This window comes from Lissotriton vulgaris, chromosome 1_1, assembly GCF_964263255.1.
Source record: "Lissotriton vulgaris chromosome 1_1, aLisVul1.2, whole genome shotgun sequence".
Taxonomy (NCBI): domain Eukaryota; kingdom Metazoa; phylum Chordata; class Amphibia; order Caudata; family Salamandridae; genus Lissotriton; species Lissotriton vulgaris.
Window position 1 is genome coordinate 2046814889 of NC_141685.1, and position 18068 is coordinate 2046832956.

Genomic DNA, 18068 nt, shown 5'->3' on the forward strand with positions numbered 1-18068 from the left:
TGGCTGACAGGCTCACAGCACCATGACAAATCTAGGTAGAAGCCTTGAGGGTACCTTTCAGGTATATAAGTACCACATCTTCGCTGGGCAAACCAGAGGAGAAGCTGCTATGCTGACAGGAGATGCTGAAGTCCCTGCACGCAGACACCCCTGCAGACAGTGATCTGACATCCCTTGCGGGGTGGCCAACTTGAGATCAAGATGGGATCCTTCATTCTCTCCCATCAGGTAATGTGGTTGGCAATTTCCTAGGGGGATTCTTGGCTCCACCAACATACATGCTAGGTACACATAACTAGGGATAGCATCTTTGGAGTGCTCATGATTACGGCCATGTATCCATACGCCTACATATATTCACTGTTTTAGCACCATGGTAAAATTCTACCTTTTCATTTACTCTGTTTGTGCTTGTAGTGGTATATATCTGTTTCTGTTTAATGGTTGTTGCAGCACACGTATTTTATACTAGAACGACGCTGGCTGTGTATCTCTCTGAGACAAAGTGAGTACAAGTGACTGAGCGAAAAGTACTGTACTGTTTCCACAATCCCTGAGTGGTCAGGGTTGTCATGTTTGATAAGTTGACAGAAACTATTCACTCCTTGGTAAGGTTGGGGGGCTTTTTGTGGCACTATGAGCTAGCTCTTCTACAGACTAACATATCCTTGGGGGTTGTCTGAAATCAGTATGAACATCAGTCCCTCAGTCCCTTAGATTTGTAGGAACTACACAACACAAGTTAAGGGTTTGAGCTCAATGGTAGTGTCCTTAGCTTCTGCATTCTTCAATGTACTTGATACAAATATCACTGTAATTTATTTACATTTAACTAATAGGCCTCATACAACTCCAACTTCTTTCAAACTAGCACCTACAATGTCAGACTTCTCAGCCTTAGGGTGGTCTTCCCCTAAGTGTTTGCCTTCCTTCTCTAATTTTGCTGATCTTGTTTTTGCTGGCCTTAGCACTCTGCACACTTTACCACTGCTAACCAGTGCTAAAGTACATGTGCTCACTCCTTACAACATGGTAACATTGGCTTATCACTAGTTGGCATATCTATTTCACATTTAAGTCCCTAGTAAAGTGGAACTATATGTACCTAGGGCCTGTAAATTAAATGCTATAAGTGGGCCTGTAGCAATTATTGTGTGTCTCACTTTAGTAGCCCTTTAAACTTGTTTCATGCCTGCGATTGCAGCCTGTGTGCACAGTTTTTAGACTGTCATTTTGACTTGGCAAAATAAACCTTTTGCCAGACCAAAACCTTCCTTTTGAATACCTTTAAGTCCCCCTTAGAGTATGTCCTAAACAGCCCTCAGGCAGGGTGGAATGCATTTTAAAAATAGGACATATTAGGTTTTATATTTTCTGGTAGTGAAAAACTCTTAAATTCATTTTTCACTGCTGCGAAGCCTACCTTTCTCATAGGGTAACATTGGAGTTAACTCTTTACATTTAATATGCTGCAATTCCCAAAAGGGAATGCATAACCAATTCATGTTTGTTTTCTTTGGAATTGTAATGAAAATTCCTAGCTTATGGTGAAGTCCGATTTTTGGTTACAATTTTGAAAATACCTCTTTTAGAAAGTTGCCATTTTCCTGTCATAATCATTTAGTGCCCATAGCCTATCCCTGGGTCACATGACTGGGTGTGGATGACAGATGAACTTTCTATATTCCTCCTAGACAGCCACACACAACAGAGAACTTATGTGTGCCTGGATGGGATATCATTGGCAGGATGGGAGGGTGAGCTGGGCCCAGACCTACTTACACTTGAATAGGTTGTGCCCTCCCTCCACACAAAGGGCTGATTACCACCAGTAGTCAATCTGGAGCGTGGACAGGGAAGGCAGGATGCCTGGGGACTCAATGGGAAACCTTTAGAAGATCCTTCCCCACTTCAAAGGCACAACTAGGTATAAATACTAAACCTTAGGCACCAACTCTTTAGTACACCTCTGGAGCTGTGGATACTCTGCCAAGAAGAAGGACTATTATGCTGCTGAAGGACTGCCAATCTGCCGGACTGCTGCCCCACTAGCCAACTTCCTTGCTGTGCTGCTTCCTTGTTGTGCTGACCTGGTGCCTGGTGCCCTTTTGCCTGGGTGAGTAGGACTTGTCCTGCATCTCTTGAACCCAGAACCTCTGAGTGACTGCAAGGGCTAGTTGGCTGGCCTCCTGACTTCAGCCTCAGGGACAAAAGGCTTCAACAACCTTGACCCAGTACCTGGACTCTGCCATCCGTGAGCCTACCCTTCCGAGTGGTGCCACCCCAATACTGGACCCTTGGAATTGGGTATAAGGTACTATGCCAGACTCTACAGATCCAGTGGAACTACCACATCTCCTCTGCTGTGTGGGGCAACCCTGAGCAGAAGTGAGGCATCTTCTCTGCTGCATGGACCTTCGCGGTACAAGGACTTTGCATCGCCCTTGCAGCCTACAACCTCAATGCAGGCCCTTGTATCACAAGCCTCTCATCGACGGCAGCCTCGATGATGACACAGGGCTGCACATCGAAGACTCACAGGCCCCCGAAACCGGTGCTGTGTGGTGCATCTCCGACCCAGACCTTGCATTTCCTTGGCTGGGCGATACATCCTCGACGTGTGTCTCTGGAACTCTTCGCAACCAGGAATTAAGGTACTGCTTTTCAGCGGGTCTAGCTGGGTCCCTGTAGCTGTCCCATGCTCCATCGTGGTTGAGTGCAACCAGATATCCACAGTTGGCACTTTGTGTTTTTTTCCATTATTTTCAGTTAAAACTTTACATTTTACAATCTTACTGATTCCATTTTGTCGTTTTGGTCATGATTTATTTATTCTAATTTACTCTAGTTGTTTATATTGTTGTAGGATTTTTGTTGTGTTTTGTTTTGCAATGTTATTTTTTGAAGTGTTGCACAGATACTTACACATTGCCTCTAACTTAAGCCTGACTGCTCTGTGCCAAGCTACCAGAGAGTTAAGCACATGCTAAGTTGGGGTTTGATTGTGACTTCCCCCTGACAAGGATTTTGGTTACTGCTTGAATAGGGTTTCAACCTACTCAACTAGTAACCCAGTTTCTTTCAGTGAAAATTCAAATTTCACACCCAGGGAATTCTTTTTGCTGGTTGGATACTTTTGACGACTTCGCCCAGTCACGTTTTCCACAATAGACATGGCCTCTTTTTTTTAGATCGGATTTCTCTAGTGGGGCAAGTCTGCAATTGGTAGTTGATGAGGGCTCCACAAGACCAGATACAATCTCTGGGAGCTCTATCTGAAACAGGATTGCTGCTGCGGAAAAGCTCGGAGACGAGCGTGAGAAACATGAATCTTCAGCCCAGTGGCAACGCACCTTGGTTGGAATGACTTGGCAGGTTTGCCCCAGTCTTCCAGAGGTCTTTGAAGCCAAGCAGTTTCTAAGTCCCATGTTTTAAAGGAAGATAGAAGGAGTACATTTTGACACAGCCATGAAACCCAGGACCTCGGGAACAGCACTTGGAGGTCAATACTCACTCCAGCAGAAGTCATCAGTAGGGCGAAGGGCAGGTCCAGTTGGAACTGGTCAGCTGGGTTCTTCAGCTTCTTGTGTTCATGTAACTTAACAATGTGAGAAGTTGGCCTGGTATATGATGCTCACAGTTCTAGTGATCACCTTGTACCATGCAAAGCAGCCCTTATGGTGTGGGTTGTAAGTCAACCTTATAGACCAGCTATCCTAGTGGACAAAGCAGTCTTAGGCTAAACTCTGCATAGGCATGTGAAGCAAGCTGTTTTACCATATACAATCTCCTAGAATACCAAATGAAAGGACACCACACAAATATATATTGAAAATATATATGTATTTATTTACTAAAAGTACCCCCTATACTCTTTATGAGCACAGAAGCAAATTCGTTAAAACAAGACACTGTTTAAATATACAAAAGTTGCACAACTATGGATAGGCCCTGGTGGCCGCTCAAACCATATACTAAAATAGTGGTATAAGAACCACTATTCTGAAAAGGAAAAGGCCTAGGGCCTGGGGAATTGCTGGGACTACAAGGAGCTAACAACAGTTAGTGACCAGGAGGCCCACGGAATGCGTGTGCAGTGCTGAAAGTTACACGCGGGTGCCCATAGACTTTCAATGGGTGCGTAAAAAGTACGAAGTTACTGCAAATGGAGTATTTCGGATGGACTAGAACCTAACAACTGGGAACCTAGACACTAGAGATGTTTCTCTACACAGGAGCACCGGAGTGCCAGCGTTACCTCACCCACAGGAAGCGGGTGCATAGGTGTGGAAGTGTGTCGGGTTTCGTCGTGTAGTTCAATGGAACCTGAAGATGAAGATGCTGCAGGCGGCCAGCCCAGAAGAGTTCCGGTGGATCCAAGGGTGGATCTGAAGAGGTGAAGACCTGAAAGCAGAGGGGACAATGTTCAATGTCACTAGCCAGTGACCGGCGTGGAACCAGGAAGGAACCAGGTGATGTTGGGTGCCAACAGGTGAAAAAATGAAGCTTGTCTCTGCAGCCACGTGGACACGAAGAGGTCAGCAAACGTCCAGGAGTCGATCACGAGCTGTACCACAAAGGCTCTAGCTGATGGCGGTGTCGGCTTCTTGATTGGAGCAAACAGGCCTTGGCTAATGCAAGCCATGCAGGAATCGGAGTTGGCTTCTTACTCTGACCAGCAAGGTCAGAGGGGCTGCTTCTTTTCAGGGAAGCAAGGGCCAGTCTGGAGCAACCAGACCAGTGGTGTAGTTTCACATTTTCGTCGCCAAGATGGCCACTAGCCAACGGACCAGTGACCGGGATGACGCGTCAAGTGGCAAAAATGTAAAAAGACTCCACGCAGATCTCGTGGATGCAGGAGGGCTCACCTTCGATGCACATGCTGCTCGGTGGTGGGGCTTCTCAGACTCCAAAGCACAGCATTGAGGATGCCTCGGGTGCTGCGCAGTCAGCTTCTCATGGATCTTCCAAGATGGCCGGTCCCACGTCTCTCGGTGCCTCCACGGGTCTCTTCTTTTCAGGAACTGTGGATCGGGCTCCGAGATGTCTGGGAATCCAGGTCTTGTTGGGCTCTGGGCTTGGGCTCTGGCTGGAGGCGGCGGCAAAGCAGACGTCGAGTTGCTGGGTGGTGCCTGTGTTCACAGGGTGGTCACTCCTTGGCCACAAGGGAGATTCTCTTCAGTCTTCTGTGCAGCAGAATGTCGAGGTTCAGTTTTCTTCTTAGTTGCAAGTCGAGTTCAGGATGATCGGAAGTCTTAGGACACAGCTCCTACTCTTAAACCAAATCTAGGGGCCAGATCATCTGCTAGGTCCCTCCTTTGGGTGGGACCAGGAAGGGGGTGGTTACACCCCCTTTCCTTTGTCCAGTTTCGCGCCAGGACTGGGGCTGGAAAGCCCCAGCTCCGGTTTGAACTGGCATATGCACAGGGACACCTTGCGTGCCCCAGGCATGTCTCAATCTATTTAACCCTCCCAAACCCACTACACAAAATCCTGTCTGGGATGGTGCAAGCACCTCCCCTGACAGGAAACCCTTTGTCCAAGCTGTTCAAGCTGGAAGGACTCCCAGCAGCAGGAGGTCAGACTCGTGTCTGTGGTGGCAGCATCCATTTTGTGATGCTGAGGCTCATGTTTAACTTTACCCGGGTTTCAGGTTAGGTACATTTTGTGTCCCTCTAGAAGGGTGGAATGCTACCCCCGTCACCAGAATTGGCGAGGGGGTAGTATTCCAATTCGCATGACATCTTACTCGACATTTTTTGATAAAGCCAAACCAAAGATAGCATTTAACCGCAAGGTTCATAATGCACTTAAGAGTATATGGTATGGCAATATCATGAAACAGCTAAACGATGTGGTTCTGAAAGCTGCAGACAGGCTCAGCTCATGAAACTCTCACATAAAACCAAGCACTCTGCCTCCAGGATTGTCGAGGCCTGCCATAGGAGTGACTTATAGGTTACCATGTGTCCATATATGTTAGATATAGATATACTATATCTAAGTAAGAGGTGATTACACCAACTTACCCCAGCTGAGTGAACAGCCAGTTGTGTCAAATAGCTAGGCCAGGCCAGGGGTGGCACAATACATGCTGCAGCACCTGGTAGGCATGGGTTACACCTATGCCCTTGGTACCTAGGGTACACTGTTACAGGGGCCTATAAGGGGAACCAGTTCCAATTGGTAATGCACCTAGAGTGCATTGGTATTAATTTAGAGAGAGAACAGCAGGCTGCGGGTCTGATTAGCAGGCCCACAGCCACATTAAATCAGAAACCAGTGAAGCAAAAAGCAAAAATTTGGGGTGACCATAGGATAGCAGACCCTACTCTCCTACAAACAATATGTCAGCAAACTGGTCCTTGGAGTCCGCTTATTTGTCCTAGGTGCAAGAAGTAGCAGAGCTTGCCATTCCGATCTACTCACAGGTCTTAAAGAAAAACTGTAGTCATTCTTCTGTTTTTGCGTAGGTCCGGAGTCTTCTGAAGAGGTTGCCCAGGGATGTCACATTTATACCTGGAACTAGCTAGTGGGTGGGGGTACTCCTGGCCTCTCCTTAACCAATAGTGAAAAAAGTATCCAGTGGTAATTCTACCGATGTTTGCAGCAGTTCTTCAGTTCTCTACTGCAAAAAATCCCACAGTGCCCACTCTACCTAAATCCAAAATGGTAAACTGCTTCTCCCCTTGTGTAGGGCCTATTTACTAACCCCAGAGTTATGACAAGGAAAATGAGTAACCCCTCCTTCGTGGTCACTTCAAAGTAGATACTGCTGTTATTTGAACCTGCCTTATGGGTGAAGTGGGGGGAACTAAGGAAGAAGCTGCCCATGTGTCAGCTAATATTTTCCTGTGAGAGGGGAGGCCTCCTTGCAGTTAATCAAGTTCCTTTTGCCTGCTCAAATGCCATCCTGTCATAGGAACAGAAAAACATCATACCACCCATGCCTTTGCCTCCTGCACTGGGAGCAGTTCACACACCTCATTCATAGCTACAGACTGAGAGGGCTGCAGCTGAAGACTAATGCAAATTAGCCTTCAGATGCTTTAGGTAGGGAAATGGAAACCTCTTTAAGGTATCATATCTTTTCAATAATATTTATTAAAAAATATTTCTTCAAGAGTGAATTGGGCTTTTAATAAATATGAATAAATACTATTTAAAGCCAAGAATAGAACCTGTTTCCTACTCTGGGATAGCATTAGTAAATATAATATTGCATCAGAGTGCTTTCCAATAGAGCAATAAGCCTTGCTACGGTGAAAATAGCTTTTAGAGATTTTTTATTGTAAGAGCATATACAACATTACATTTCTACGGGGCATATGTAGGTAGGCGTTTGCGATTCGCAAACACCGAAATTCGCTGAATTTGGCGTTTGCGAATTGCAAATGCCCCTTTGGTATGTAGGTGGCACTTCGCAAAATAAGGAATAGCAAAAATTGTGATTCCTTATTTTGCTTATAGCATTTAAGGATGTGATTCCATAAATGCTATGTAGGGGTGCCTTAAAAATTGCGATTTTGGCATAAGGAATCGCAAAATACCACCTACTTCAAGTAGATAGTATTTTGTGATTTCCTTTAAAAATGCATTTTTTTTAAAAATTCAAAGTGCCATGTGGCGCACAGACTTGCCCTTAGGGCATGTATGTGCGCCACATGTACTTACAGGCACATTCCAGGAGTGCAACTGGTGTTCTTTGGACACCCTGGCACCCTTGGAATTGCGATTCTCAAATTGCGATTTTCTCACAGAAAATCGCAATTTGAGAATGTATCCCCATTCATTCCTAAGGGCCTTTTGGCCCATAGGAATGAATGGGACACTCATTCCTTAATTGCGATTCGCAATTTGCTAATCGCAAATAAGGAATGTTAGAGATTCGCAAAAAAATTGCAAATTATTACCTACATTCCATTTTGCTATTCTCAAATAGCGATTTCTTAAAAATCGCTATTTGAGAATCGCAAAATGGAAATTACCTACATATGCCCCTACATGTCCTGTTTATAAATACTATGCACCCTGCCTTAATGATAGTAAGCCCACTTAAGGGTGGACATTAATATCTGAGAAGAAGGACTAAGTCTATCTAACAGGGTTTATTTTGAATTGCAGTTTTTAAACTAGCACTAGAAGGCCACAACGGTAGGCTTGAAACCATACTTTCATTGTCACTGTAGTGGATGGCACAATAGGTGCTGCAGTTCACTTGTGACATTTAATTTACAGGATCTGGGACACTTTGAACCAGATACTAAGGACTTGTGGGTAAGTTAAATATGCCAATTAGGAGTATGAACAATGTCAACATGTTTAGGGGTCAGTCCACATGAGTTGGGACCGAGTTAGCAGCATCCCAGTGTAAAAGAGTAAAAAAAAAAACCCAGCAGGATCAGTTCACAAATAAATGGTGGTAACTACTCAAAAAAAGGCACTTTAACACAATGTTTATTTCATAAAAGAACTCCAACTAACTCAAATTATGAGGGTCTACTAAAAACACTTTCAAACTTTCGAATATGACGCTTGTGTCACTCAGTGATGCCAGGAAACCACAGACAGCTCTTGGTATTACGTTTACATTGTACTCTCTCCCAGAACATCCAAATCATCCCTTATACTGGAAAATGAGAACCCAAAACTCTGTTGATTATATAGTTTACGCAAATGCAGTGCTTTTGTGATGCTATGCAACTTCAAAAAGGTCTCCCATCACAGTTAAATGTTAGCTGACACATGGTCAGCTTCTTCCTTTGTTCCCCTGTGTATCTGTTAGTAGCCTCTAGAGCAGCGGTCTTCAGTCTGAGGGGTGCGACCCCCAGGGGGGGCGTGGAGTCCAGGGAAGGGGTAGGCCCATTTCCAGGCCTAACTTCTGCCTGGAAAACAAAACGTGCTTTTCCTTTCGACAAAGCAATGGCCCGGACCCTTCATTCCAATTGTTAAAATGCTTCAGCTGAAGTTAATTGAGTCTCATGTGCTGTAAAATGAAGAGGCCTGGCAAAACAATCATCCAAGTAAGTCTTCATGCAAGGGTGCCTGCTTGCCTGAATGACAGGCAAATGTGCGCTGGGAGTTAATCTACAAATGCAAAGGGTGCTTGGGAGTGGTTCTGGCTTTAATTGCTTGAATTACTCCAAGCATTGTGATGGCAAATATATGTTGTTTTATTGCATGGCGGTGCAAAGAGTTAACAACTTGGCTGTGAAGTACATGCTTGTAACCATAACTGTATGTACACAGTGCTTAATACCCCTGGCCTGGGGAGGTGTTGAAGGGACAGGTATGCAAACAAAATAGAAAATGCATTACTTATGGTCTTATATAACTCAAATCTACATTTTGGAAGCTCGATTTTATCCTAAAACAATTTGCACAGTTTGTAGCTGTCTATATTATAATGTGAGTAAAGCAAGTATAAAATAACGATTTACACATTAACAGTGCTTTCCGTCACAGGCTGTGACCTCATAGCACTAAAAACACACAAGTCACTATTCGCCACAGTGCCAACCAAATGTAATTCTGTCTCTATCTGGTTGCACACAGACCGCTGCAGTGCATTAAATAATGGAGGTTTCATAATGTACTACAGTGCATTTACCATTGAGTACATTTATTTTTCATTTAAGCTACCCATTATTTTATATGTAGCTAACTGATGGTCAAAGACCTAAAAACTAGCAAAATATTTTGGGACTGATTTATGAGAGGCTTGCACTGCTGGAGCGTCACTTTTTTTTTAAAGCTTTGGCGTCACAAGCGTCTAAATCATATCCATGAGGCAACGCAAAGTCACCCTGCGTGGCTTTGCATGTCCTCAGAGATATGGAGTAAGACAAAGCAGCGCAAGTCACTGCGTTTCCTTACACTATGTCATGCAGAAGTTCCATAGGCATTGCAGTGAGTGTTCCCACGCAACACCTATGGATTTTGACTCTGCCCCAGATTTGTAGAACCATTCCTGCCCTTTCACATTGCCGTAGGTCAGCGCAGCAAGAAGACTTGCGGTGCTGCCTTAAGCCAATGCCTCATAAATGAGGCCCTTTGTTTTAGCCACACCTTTAACCATGCCCCCACGCTCACTGACCTTTGGCTTGCTAAATACTGTTTAATTTATTTCCCCAACATAAAAATGATTTGCTGTCGGAATTGGGGGGTTGTTCATGGTTGTCAACAGTTAGCAATGATGAGGAGGACCAAGTTCTAGAAATTTCTGTCAGGGGGTCATTACGCTTAAACCTTTTTGACAGGGGGGTCTCGGCATCAAAAAGGTTTGAAGACCTCTGCTCTAGAGTGATGAAATCTCCAGGATGTGCAGAATTGAAAAGGTGGTAAATATGTTGTAATGTCTTTTCTAAATCTTTAAAATATTTTCTGTGTAAATGCTTCTGTAATCTTTGGCTTAGTGTGAGACTGCAATTTCCAGAGACAGCTTTGATTCTGCAAACAAGTTAAAAAGATCCCTTTGGACTGAAAACTTCTTATCACTCCATTCAATATCTATGCTATTACTCAATGTCACCTTTCATACTTGGAACACCTCCATAAGGAATACAGAAAAGTTATTTGTTAAAAAAGTACGTTTTAATAAAAAGTCTATATTGAAAATCTCAGCGTCAAATAATCAAGTTGAATATATAATAAAACATATCTAGATGGCACAGTGCCCTCTGGCACTTAAAAAGACATAATCAAAATACATAAATCCTACATAGAGAAACTCATAATTACATCAATAATCAAATGCTGAATGGAAGGATCATAGATGGGGCAAACAAACTGTGCCTTTGCAAGGTTAATTTGAAGATATTGCGAACAAAGCAAGTTACAATAAATCCTGGCCTCTGTTCTTCTTGTCGCAGTTCACATTTAGCAAAGTTGTATGCGTCGTCGCGTTTCGGTGGAACCAAATCGATAATGCCACCTTCTTCAGGACATAGAAAAATTATATTCCTTCCTTTTCTTTCTTAGTTTCAATCAGTGTATCTTTATTTAGCTCGTGCTGTCTAAGTCTATTCAGTGTATCTGATTAATCAGAGCCGGGGACCAGCTTAAATGGCATATGCCTCTGCATATGCAATGAGAACGGCCATGTTTCGATCACCTACGTTTTATATTAAAAAACAACTATATCTTTTATTAAAACGAGAGGCTGTGATGTCCAGGTCTTCTAGGGTACTATTTGTGCGTCTTATGATTTTGGCGCTGTCCTCAGTGCCGATAGCGAGAAGGTCAGTAATGATTAAGATGTTATCTGTGCTTCCTGTTGCTAAGCATGGGAGATATAGCTCCAATGCTCTACAACTTCGAGCAACCGTTCACAGTGTCTCTTTGTCGGTATGAAACGAGACGCTGTGAATGGTCAAATTTGACCTCGACCATGTCCAAGGGCCGGGTTGCTCCCCCCTGCCGCCAACAGCTCCCTCTGTTCGCGCTCTCCCCTGCTGCTCCCACCAGCAGGGTTCGAGCCTTCTGTGCCTCGACCAGCACTCTGACTGCGGTTTGTTCTGATGCTTGTTTTCTTAATCCATGCTGTAAACTTGCCAGTTGTATTTTTTGCCTACTTATTTCTCTAGTTTTTAGCCCTCCGCCACCCCCCCTCGTGCCTTCTGTGTCATTGTTTTCCCGCTGCTTCCCTCGCGGCCACGCCTCCTCGCCGCCCCGCTTCCACCTCTGTAGCTCCTCATCCCTTCCCACCTTAATGGCGACCGCCGCCCGACTGCGCAGGGGGCGCGCACAGCGGGCACGCCGCTTGTGCGCCGAAGGCTCGCCAAAGGCAAGCCCGTCTGCGCCCGTCCACGTTTTGACGGCGCACAGCACCACAACCCCTGGACCCCGAAGTCGCCACGACACCAGACTGCACTATGATTCCTGCTGAATGGATTCTAATTTCTACTATACTTGTTCATTGATGACTTTTTATTGTGGAGTGCTGGATCATTGTGTTGTATTGTAAATTGTAGGAATTTCCTTTGGAAGCTTAGGGGTATTGAGCTTCAGGTCCTCAGCACCCAGATCTTTGATTACATAAACCATATTACTGATAGGTGCAGTCATTATTGCCTTATACCCTGTGCTTTCTCTTTTGTTGTTTACACACCTGTATGTAGTTTCATGGTGGATACTGCTAACATACTTCTTGTGTGGCAGTTAACCATCAAAACCTTTAGAGACGCCAAACAAAGGCAATGGGACTTCATCCACCATGTGAAGAAGAACCCACTACAATGTTTCATTTATATGAATGTGAGTTTAGTATGGAACAGTCAATATAGTTACCGGACTTAGAGAGTGACATTTGCACAACCATTGAGAAAACATGCTTTTCACATTCAATTGCAATAACTGCATGTGCTCTACTTTTGTAGGCAGGTATGTGGTTTGGCTTTTATCTCACTCCTGAAAAAACTGCTTGGCATGAAAAATGTTGTATATTTTTGGGCAACATGGGAGTTTTGAAACCAGTCTATAGAGAGAGGGGGATGCACACCTCCATATTCTTCTTTTGACATGTTTTTTCTTTTTTGTGTCATGATTGCGTGCAGATTGCATTGGCGCTCTGCCCACAATGGCGCCATAGTACGAAAAAGTCATTTCACGTGAGGGGCGAGTTCTCACCCCCAAACAATTGCACAGCTTATATGAAGCCTCCTTGGCTTTCATTTTCTAATTACTTTTTAACCATAGTACTCCAAAGTATTCCATTTTTATCTTCTTTTATCACTCCATTTCATCAACAGTATTGTCTGTCCACACGCGGAAAGAGACATGCCATATTTTCAAGTTTCTGATGCTCATTTAGTGTCCATCCGGACCTTCTCAAAGAACACGATTTGAAGCAAACATCGTTTGTAGCAGCGTTTATTGAATTAAAAAGGCCCAATGCATTTCGGGCGCCTCGCGCCCTTCGTCAGGGGTCGCTAGAAAATAAACAGTAAAACAATTACTATCCCTTCTATTAACAACGTGTCATGCCGTAATAAGTACATGTAGAACATTACGTGAACCATTCATGTTATGCAGTATCCTGATCATTATATCTTTGTGTCCATTCATCAAACATTGCCCCCAAAATGCGCCGGTTATATTATTTGAAAAGTTTACAAAGAGCGTACATAATCTCATTCCACCACATAGTATTGTGTAACCCCCATCAATCTTCTGGTGTGACTCCGTTCTATTTAATTCCCACTTTCATATTTTCCTTCCCGCGTTTCTCTGAATCCTCTCTCCGTTCTAACCACATCTGGGATTAGAATGCTAGCAGGAATTAACAGAACGGGTGGGTGCTGGTATACAGTGAAATGCAGGTGGCCAGGAGAGGCGGGTTAAGTGAGTAAGCAGTTAAAACAGCACTACGATAGATGTGGTTAGAACGGAGAGAGGATTCAGAGAAACGCGGGAAGGAAAATATGAAAGTGGGAATTAAATAGAACGGAGTCACACCAGAAGATTGATGGGGGTTACACAATACTATGTGGTGGAATGAGATTATGTACGCTCTTTGTAAACTTTTCAAATAATATAACCGGCGCATTTTGGGGGCAATGTTTGATGAATGGACACAAAGATATAATGATCAGGATACTGCATAACATGAATGGTTCACGTAATGTTCTACATGTACTTATTACGGCATGACACGTTGTTAATAGAAGGGATAGTAATTGTTTTACTGTTTATTTTCTAGCGACCCCTGACGAAGGGCGCGAGGCGCCCGAAATGCATTGGGCCTTTTTAATTCAATAAACGCTGCTACAAACGATGTTTGCTTCAAATCGTGTTCTTTGAGAAGGTCCGGATGGATACTAAATGAGCATCAGAAACTTGAAAATATGGCATGTCTCTTTCCGCGTGTGGACAGACAATACTGTTGATGAAATGGAGTGATAAAAGAAGATAAAAATGGAATACTTTGGAGTACTATGGTTAAAAAGTAATTAGAAAATGAAAGCCAAGGAGGCTTCATATAAGCTGTGCAATTGTTTGGGGGTGAGAACTCGCCCCTCACGTGAAATGAGTTTTGAAACCAGGGCAGGACTGACCTTTTTTGCCATTCTGGCATGTTCCTATTAGGAAGCAGATCACTGACACATCAGCGTGGTAAAAAATAACGTTGACTAAAATATTGTATTGAAAATATCAATTTCCACAATATTGTTCTCCTATACTTATAATGGTAAGTATCAAAATATGTTGACATTAATATTGTCCCAAAATATAGGAAAATATCATTTTTTTAACATAAATAGAGTTTAATGTAGTAAATATTAAAAATAAAAAATTTAATATAATGTAAATTAAATTACTTTCACTAATATTTATTACTATATGCAAATATATACTTATATAAACACACACAAAATATGTATATGAGATTATATATATATGTATATATATATATTTTAACATAATTAACACAATATTTATTTTACATTACATTAATTATTTGCACCTTCTGATTGCCAAGTACACGGTGGCCAAGGAGGGGTCCCTGTATTTAGCATTTATGGACCTCTCCTCGGCCTTCGACCTGGTCAACAGATCGAAGCTTTGGGAAATTCTAATCAGCATGGGAATTGACGCAGACCTGGTGGCGTTCATAACATCTATGCATCAGGAATTATTTTCTGCTCTAAGAGTAACCAAAGAGGGAAGATGCACGTCACGTTTTAGATCCCTACGTGGCGTTAGGCAAGGATGCATACTGGCCCCCCTGTTGTTTACCATCTATATAAATGACCTAGGCAAGCATTTACTTGAGGTAGCAAGTGACGTACCGCGTGTAGGAGAAGTTAAGATCCCTGCTCTCCTATATGCGGACGATGCTGTACTCATCGCACGCACAGGGGTATGCCTCCAAAAATTGCTAGATGCATTTGGGACCTTCATGGACCGGCTGGACCTGAGGGTTAATGCCTCTAAATCGCACACTATGGTCGTAGGTACACAAGGGAAAAGGGTCTAGAGAGGAATAAAAACCTTTTTTTGTAAAGGGGAGATAGTTTCGGGAGTTCCCGTGTTCCCCTACCTTGGAGTCCTTTTTGACAGCAGGGGCACCTGGGGCCCACAGATACGTGCAAAAAGCCTAGCGGTCACAAGAACATCTATGGCCATCTTAGGTTTCGCTAAAAGGCTGGGTCATAGACCTATGAAGGCCATCATCCAGGTTTATAACAGCAAATCCCTTCCCGTGGCTTTGTATGGTGCCTCCCTATGGGGCTATGTACGCCTAGACAAAATCCAGGTAGCCGAGAACAGTTTTTTACGTTCAGTCCTGTCCCTCCCCCAATCCTCCCCGGTTTTTTCCATTCATACAGAACTTGGCATGGATCATATTCAGGACAAACTGAGACTGGCTCCATTAACATATTGTCTTAAGACCTGGTTAAACCCTGAATTATCGTTAAACCACATGATCATGAGGGATGTGATGAGTTTGGAATACAGTCACACGATACCATGGCTGGCGTATTTGCACAAATCTTTTAATGAACTAGGACGCCCAGATTTATTCACCTCTCCCTCGTGTATCACAAAGCAGGATGTGAGTTTCATAAAAAAACAGTTTATGTCTAGGGCATACATGTTGCGAGAAGAAGTTGAATTATCAAAACCATCTGTCCGAATGCATTACTTGTCACTCCAGTCACTTGCAATTGAGCCTTATTTATGTTTTGTCACAAATCCCTTCCACAGATTTTTGTTAACAAGATTCAGATTTAACATTATCCATTTTTATTTGGGCAATTTTAATACATGGACGAAACCTGAGTTAGCACCCCCTTGCACCTGTGACAATTTTCTGTTCAAGACAGTTTACATTTTGTTATGTTTTGTGATTTCTTCTCCGCCCAAAGAAAAAAATACCTGCTACCAGTCCTAAGAGAAGCGGGCTTCTCCCAGGTGAGACCAGCCATGCTATATTTAAAATCATTGCGCAACATCTGTATTACTTTCGCCATGGCCAATTTCCTTGTGGCAGCAACCAGAGCCAGAAGGAGCATGAATTTGGAAAACTGATGTACATAACGTGTGTTTTTTAAATTTTTTAAAATCCATTTTGCCAAATTAACTTGTTTACATATGAAATTGTTTAATTCTTTTTTAATTGTAAATAATACTGTTTTTATGTACTTTGTATGATTTTATCAAATCGAATAAAGTTAATTTGACTGACTGACTGACTACATTAATTATTTAATGTTTTACATTTTTATTATATGAATATATACATTAAAATCAAATAACATATAAACCATTCAATAAGAAAAAAAGAAAAATTATATAAATGAATGTACACAATAAAAAACATAAAAAATTTGCATCAGTTCTCAAACAATTTAATTTGTATTCTGTTACACACCTCCCTTTTGTAGGTAAGGAGAACAAAGTGCTTGTTATGCTGGAAAGTGAGCAGATCTACCTACTTGTACTGCTGGGTTTCTAGATACGGTATCAATACAGCAAATGTGATTTACGTTTTGGCTTACTTACAATTACCGCTGAACTATTTATGAGAAATAACAGCACTGTGGATGTCCTAATTGCATAATGGTGATTTTCTCTTTGTAGCGCTTTTCCTTTATTGGGTCATGGCATTTGTCTCAAAAACAATCAAGTTGGTGAAGTACTGGGAGCATGACGTGGGAGTGTCCGAACTTCGGTTCTGCATTACTTTTACTATGGTCATCCTTTACGGGCTGCTCATGGCGGTGGAGATCAACGTTATTCGAGTTAGGGTAAAGTACCTTTTATATTGCTCTTCTGTGTTTTTTGTTGTAAGGGTCATCAGGTGGTAGCATGCACCTCATTTTACTGTGAACTCTTTCAAGACTCAGAGTCTGGAAAACCCAAACAAAGACTGCTGACACTCAGAAATAGAGTTTCAGTGAAACTGTGGTCAGAAACAGGCAAACTAAGTACAAATGTGACCCATTAAAAGTGCTAGAGTGCTGATAAGAAGCACAAATGTGTACTTTCAAGGAAGAAATACTCAAATCTTGCAGTGGATGACCATTGAGTTACAGCCCTCAGTTCACAACACGCGACACTGTTTCAAGCTGTTTTCAAACTTTCAAGCTTTATTACAAATCACAAAAAAGATGTTAATATTTCACTTCTGTTCTTGGATTTTCGTCACAATAAAAAACACTGAATATAATCTTCACAAAAGTTATTTACAAAAGTTTAAGCTATTGCCATTACAAATTAAATAAATTATTTAACAATTAATTTAACAACAAGAAAGCCATTGTTATTTGTAATATTAATACATCTAAGTCACGTAAATAAAAAACATGTTGCATTACAAATGCTACAGGTGTCACATTTGAGAAAGTTATAACTATTGGCATTGTAAATGACAGAGCTAATAATTTAGCTATTTTAACAAACACATAAATAAAAAAAATGTAATTTATAAGACCAATAGCTCAAACTTTCCTAATGTGAGACCTATTGCATTTCCAATGCTTGTTTTTAAACAGAGCTTCATATGTGTGTGTCTCTCTCTCGAGCTAACGGATTTACAGGGAGCAGAATCACTTGCCTTCTGTCTGTCACTAGCGGCCAATTAATCCTCGGCTGGAGCTTTAGTCTGTTGACCGCTCGGCTATGCGGGAAAGGTTCGGTCCTCACTGGACGAGTGTTTATCCAAATAACTTCTGAAATTTTCCAATTTCACTCTCTTAGGTGACCTGACTTTACATCTGGATAAGATCTCTGACCCACAAGGTAGATCACTACTTGAGAGCAAGGCCTCATGGAATATCGGACAATTCGGAAATCACCCTACTCATTCTGCAGGTCATGTCCTCGACCCTATTTTTTCAATTGTCTTCATCATTCATTATGCCACGTTCCTCTAAGCAGAAGGCGTGCGCCTTCTTTACCATATAGAAACTGGTCTAAAGTTTCTAGTTTGGATTTAGCATCCATCCATGGTGACACTACTGCAACTATGAGTGGAGATATCGAGGCTGACTCTCAGACTGTCAAAGCATGGTTGCTGCTCATGGCAAACACTGTAGCTCCTGCCAAGATGCAGCAGGCTGCCA

The 18068-nt window shown here is 42.6% G+C and overlaps 1 protein-coding gene across 4 annotated transcripts in view; it reads left to right on the top strand.

Annotated features, from left to right (window-relative positions):
• The window catches only part of ABCC9 (ATP binding cassette subfamily C member 9), a 915119-nt gene that overhangs the window by 41731 nt on the left and 855320 nt on the right, over positions 1 to 18068 (top strand). For all 4 annotated transcript variants that reach the window (XM_086920457.1, XM_086920444.1, XM_086920437.1 and 1 more), the window contains exon 3: positions 16585 to 16751. In XM_086920457.1, coding sequence (XP_086776583.1) covers positions 16585 to 16751 — 167 coding nt within the window. The remainder of the gene's footprint in view (positions 1 to 16584; positions 16752 to 18068) is intronic.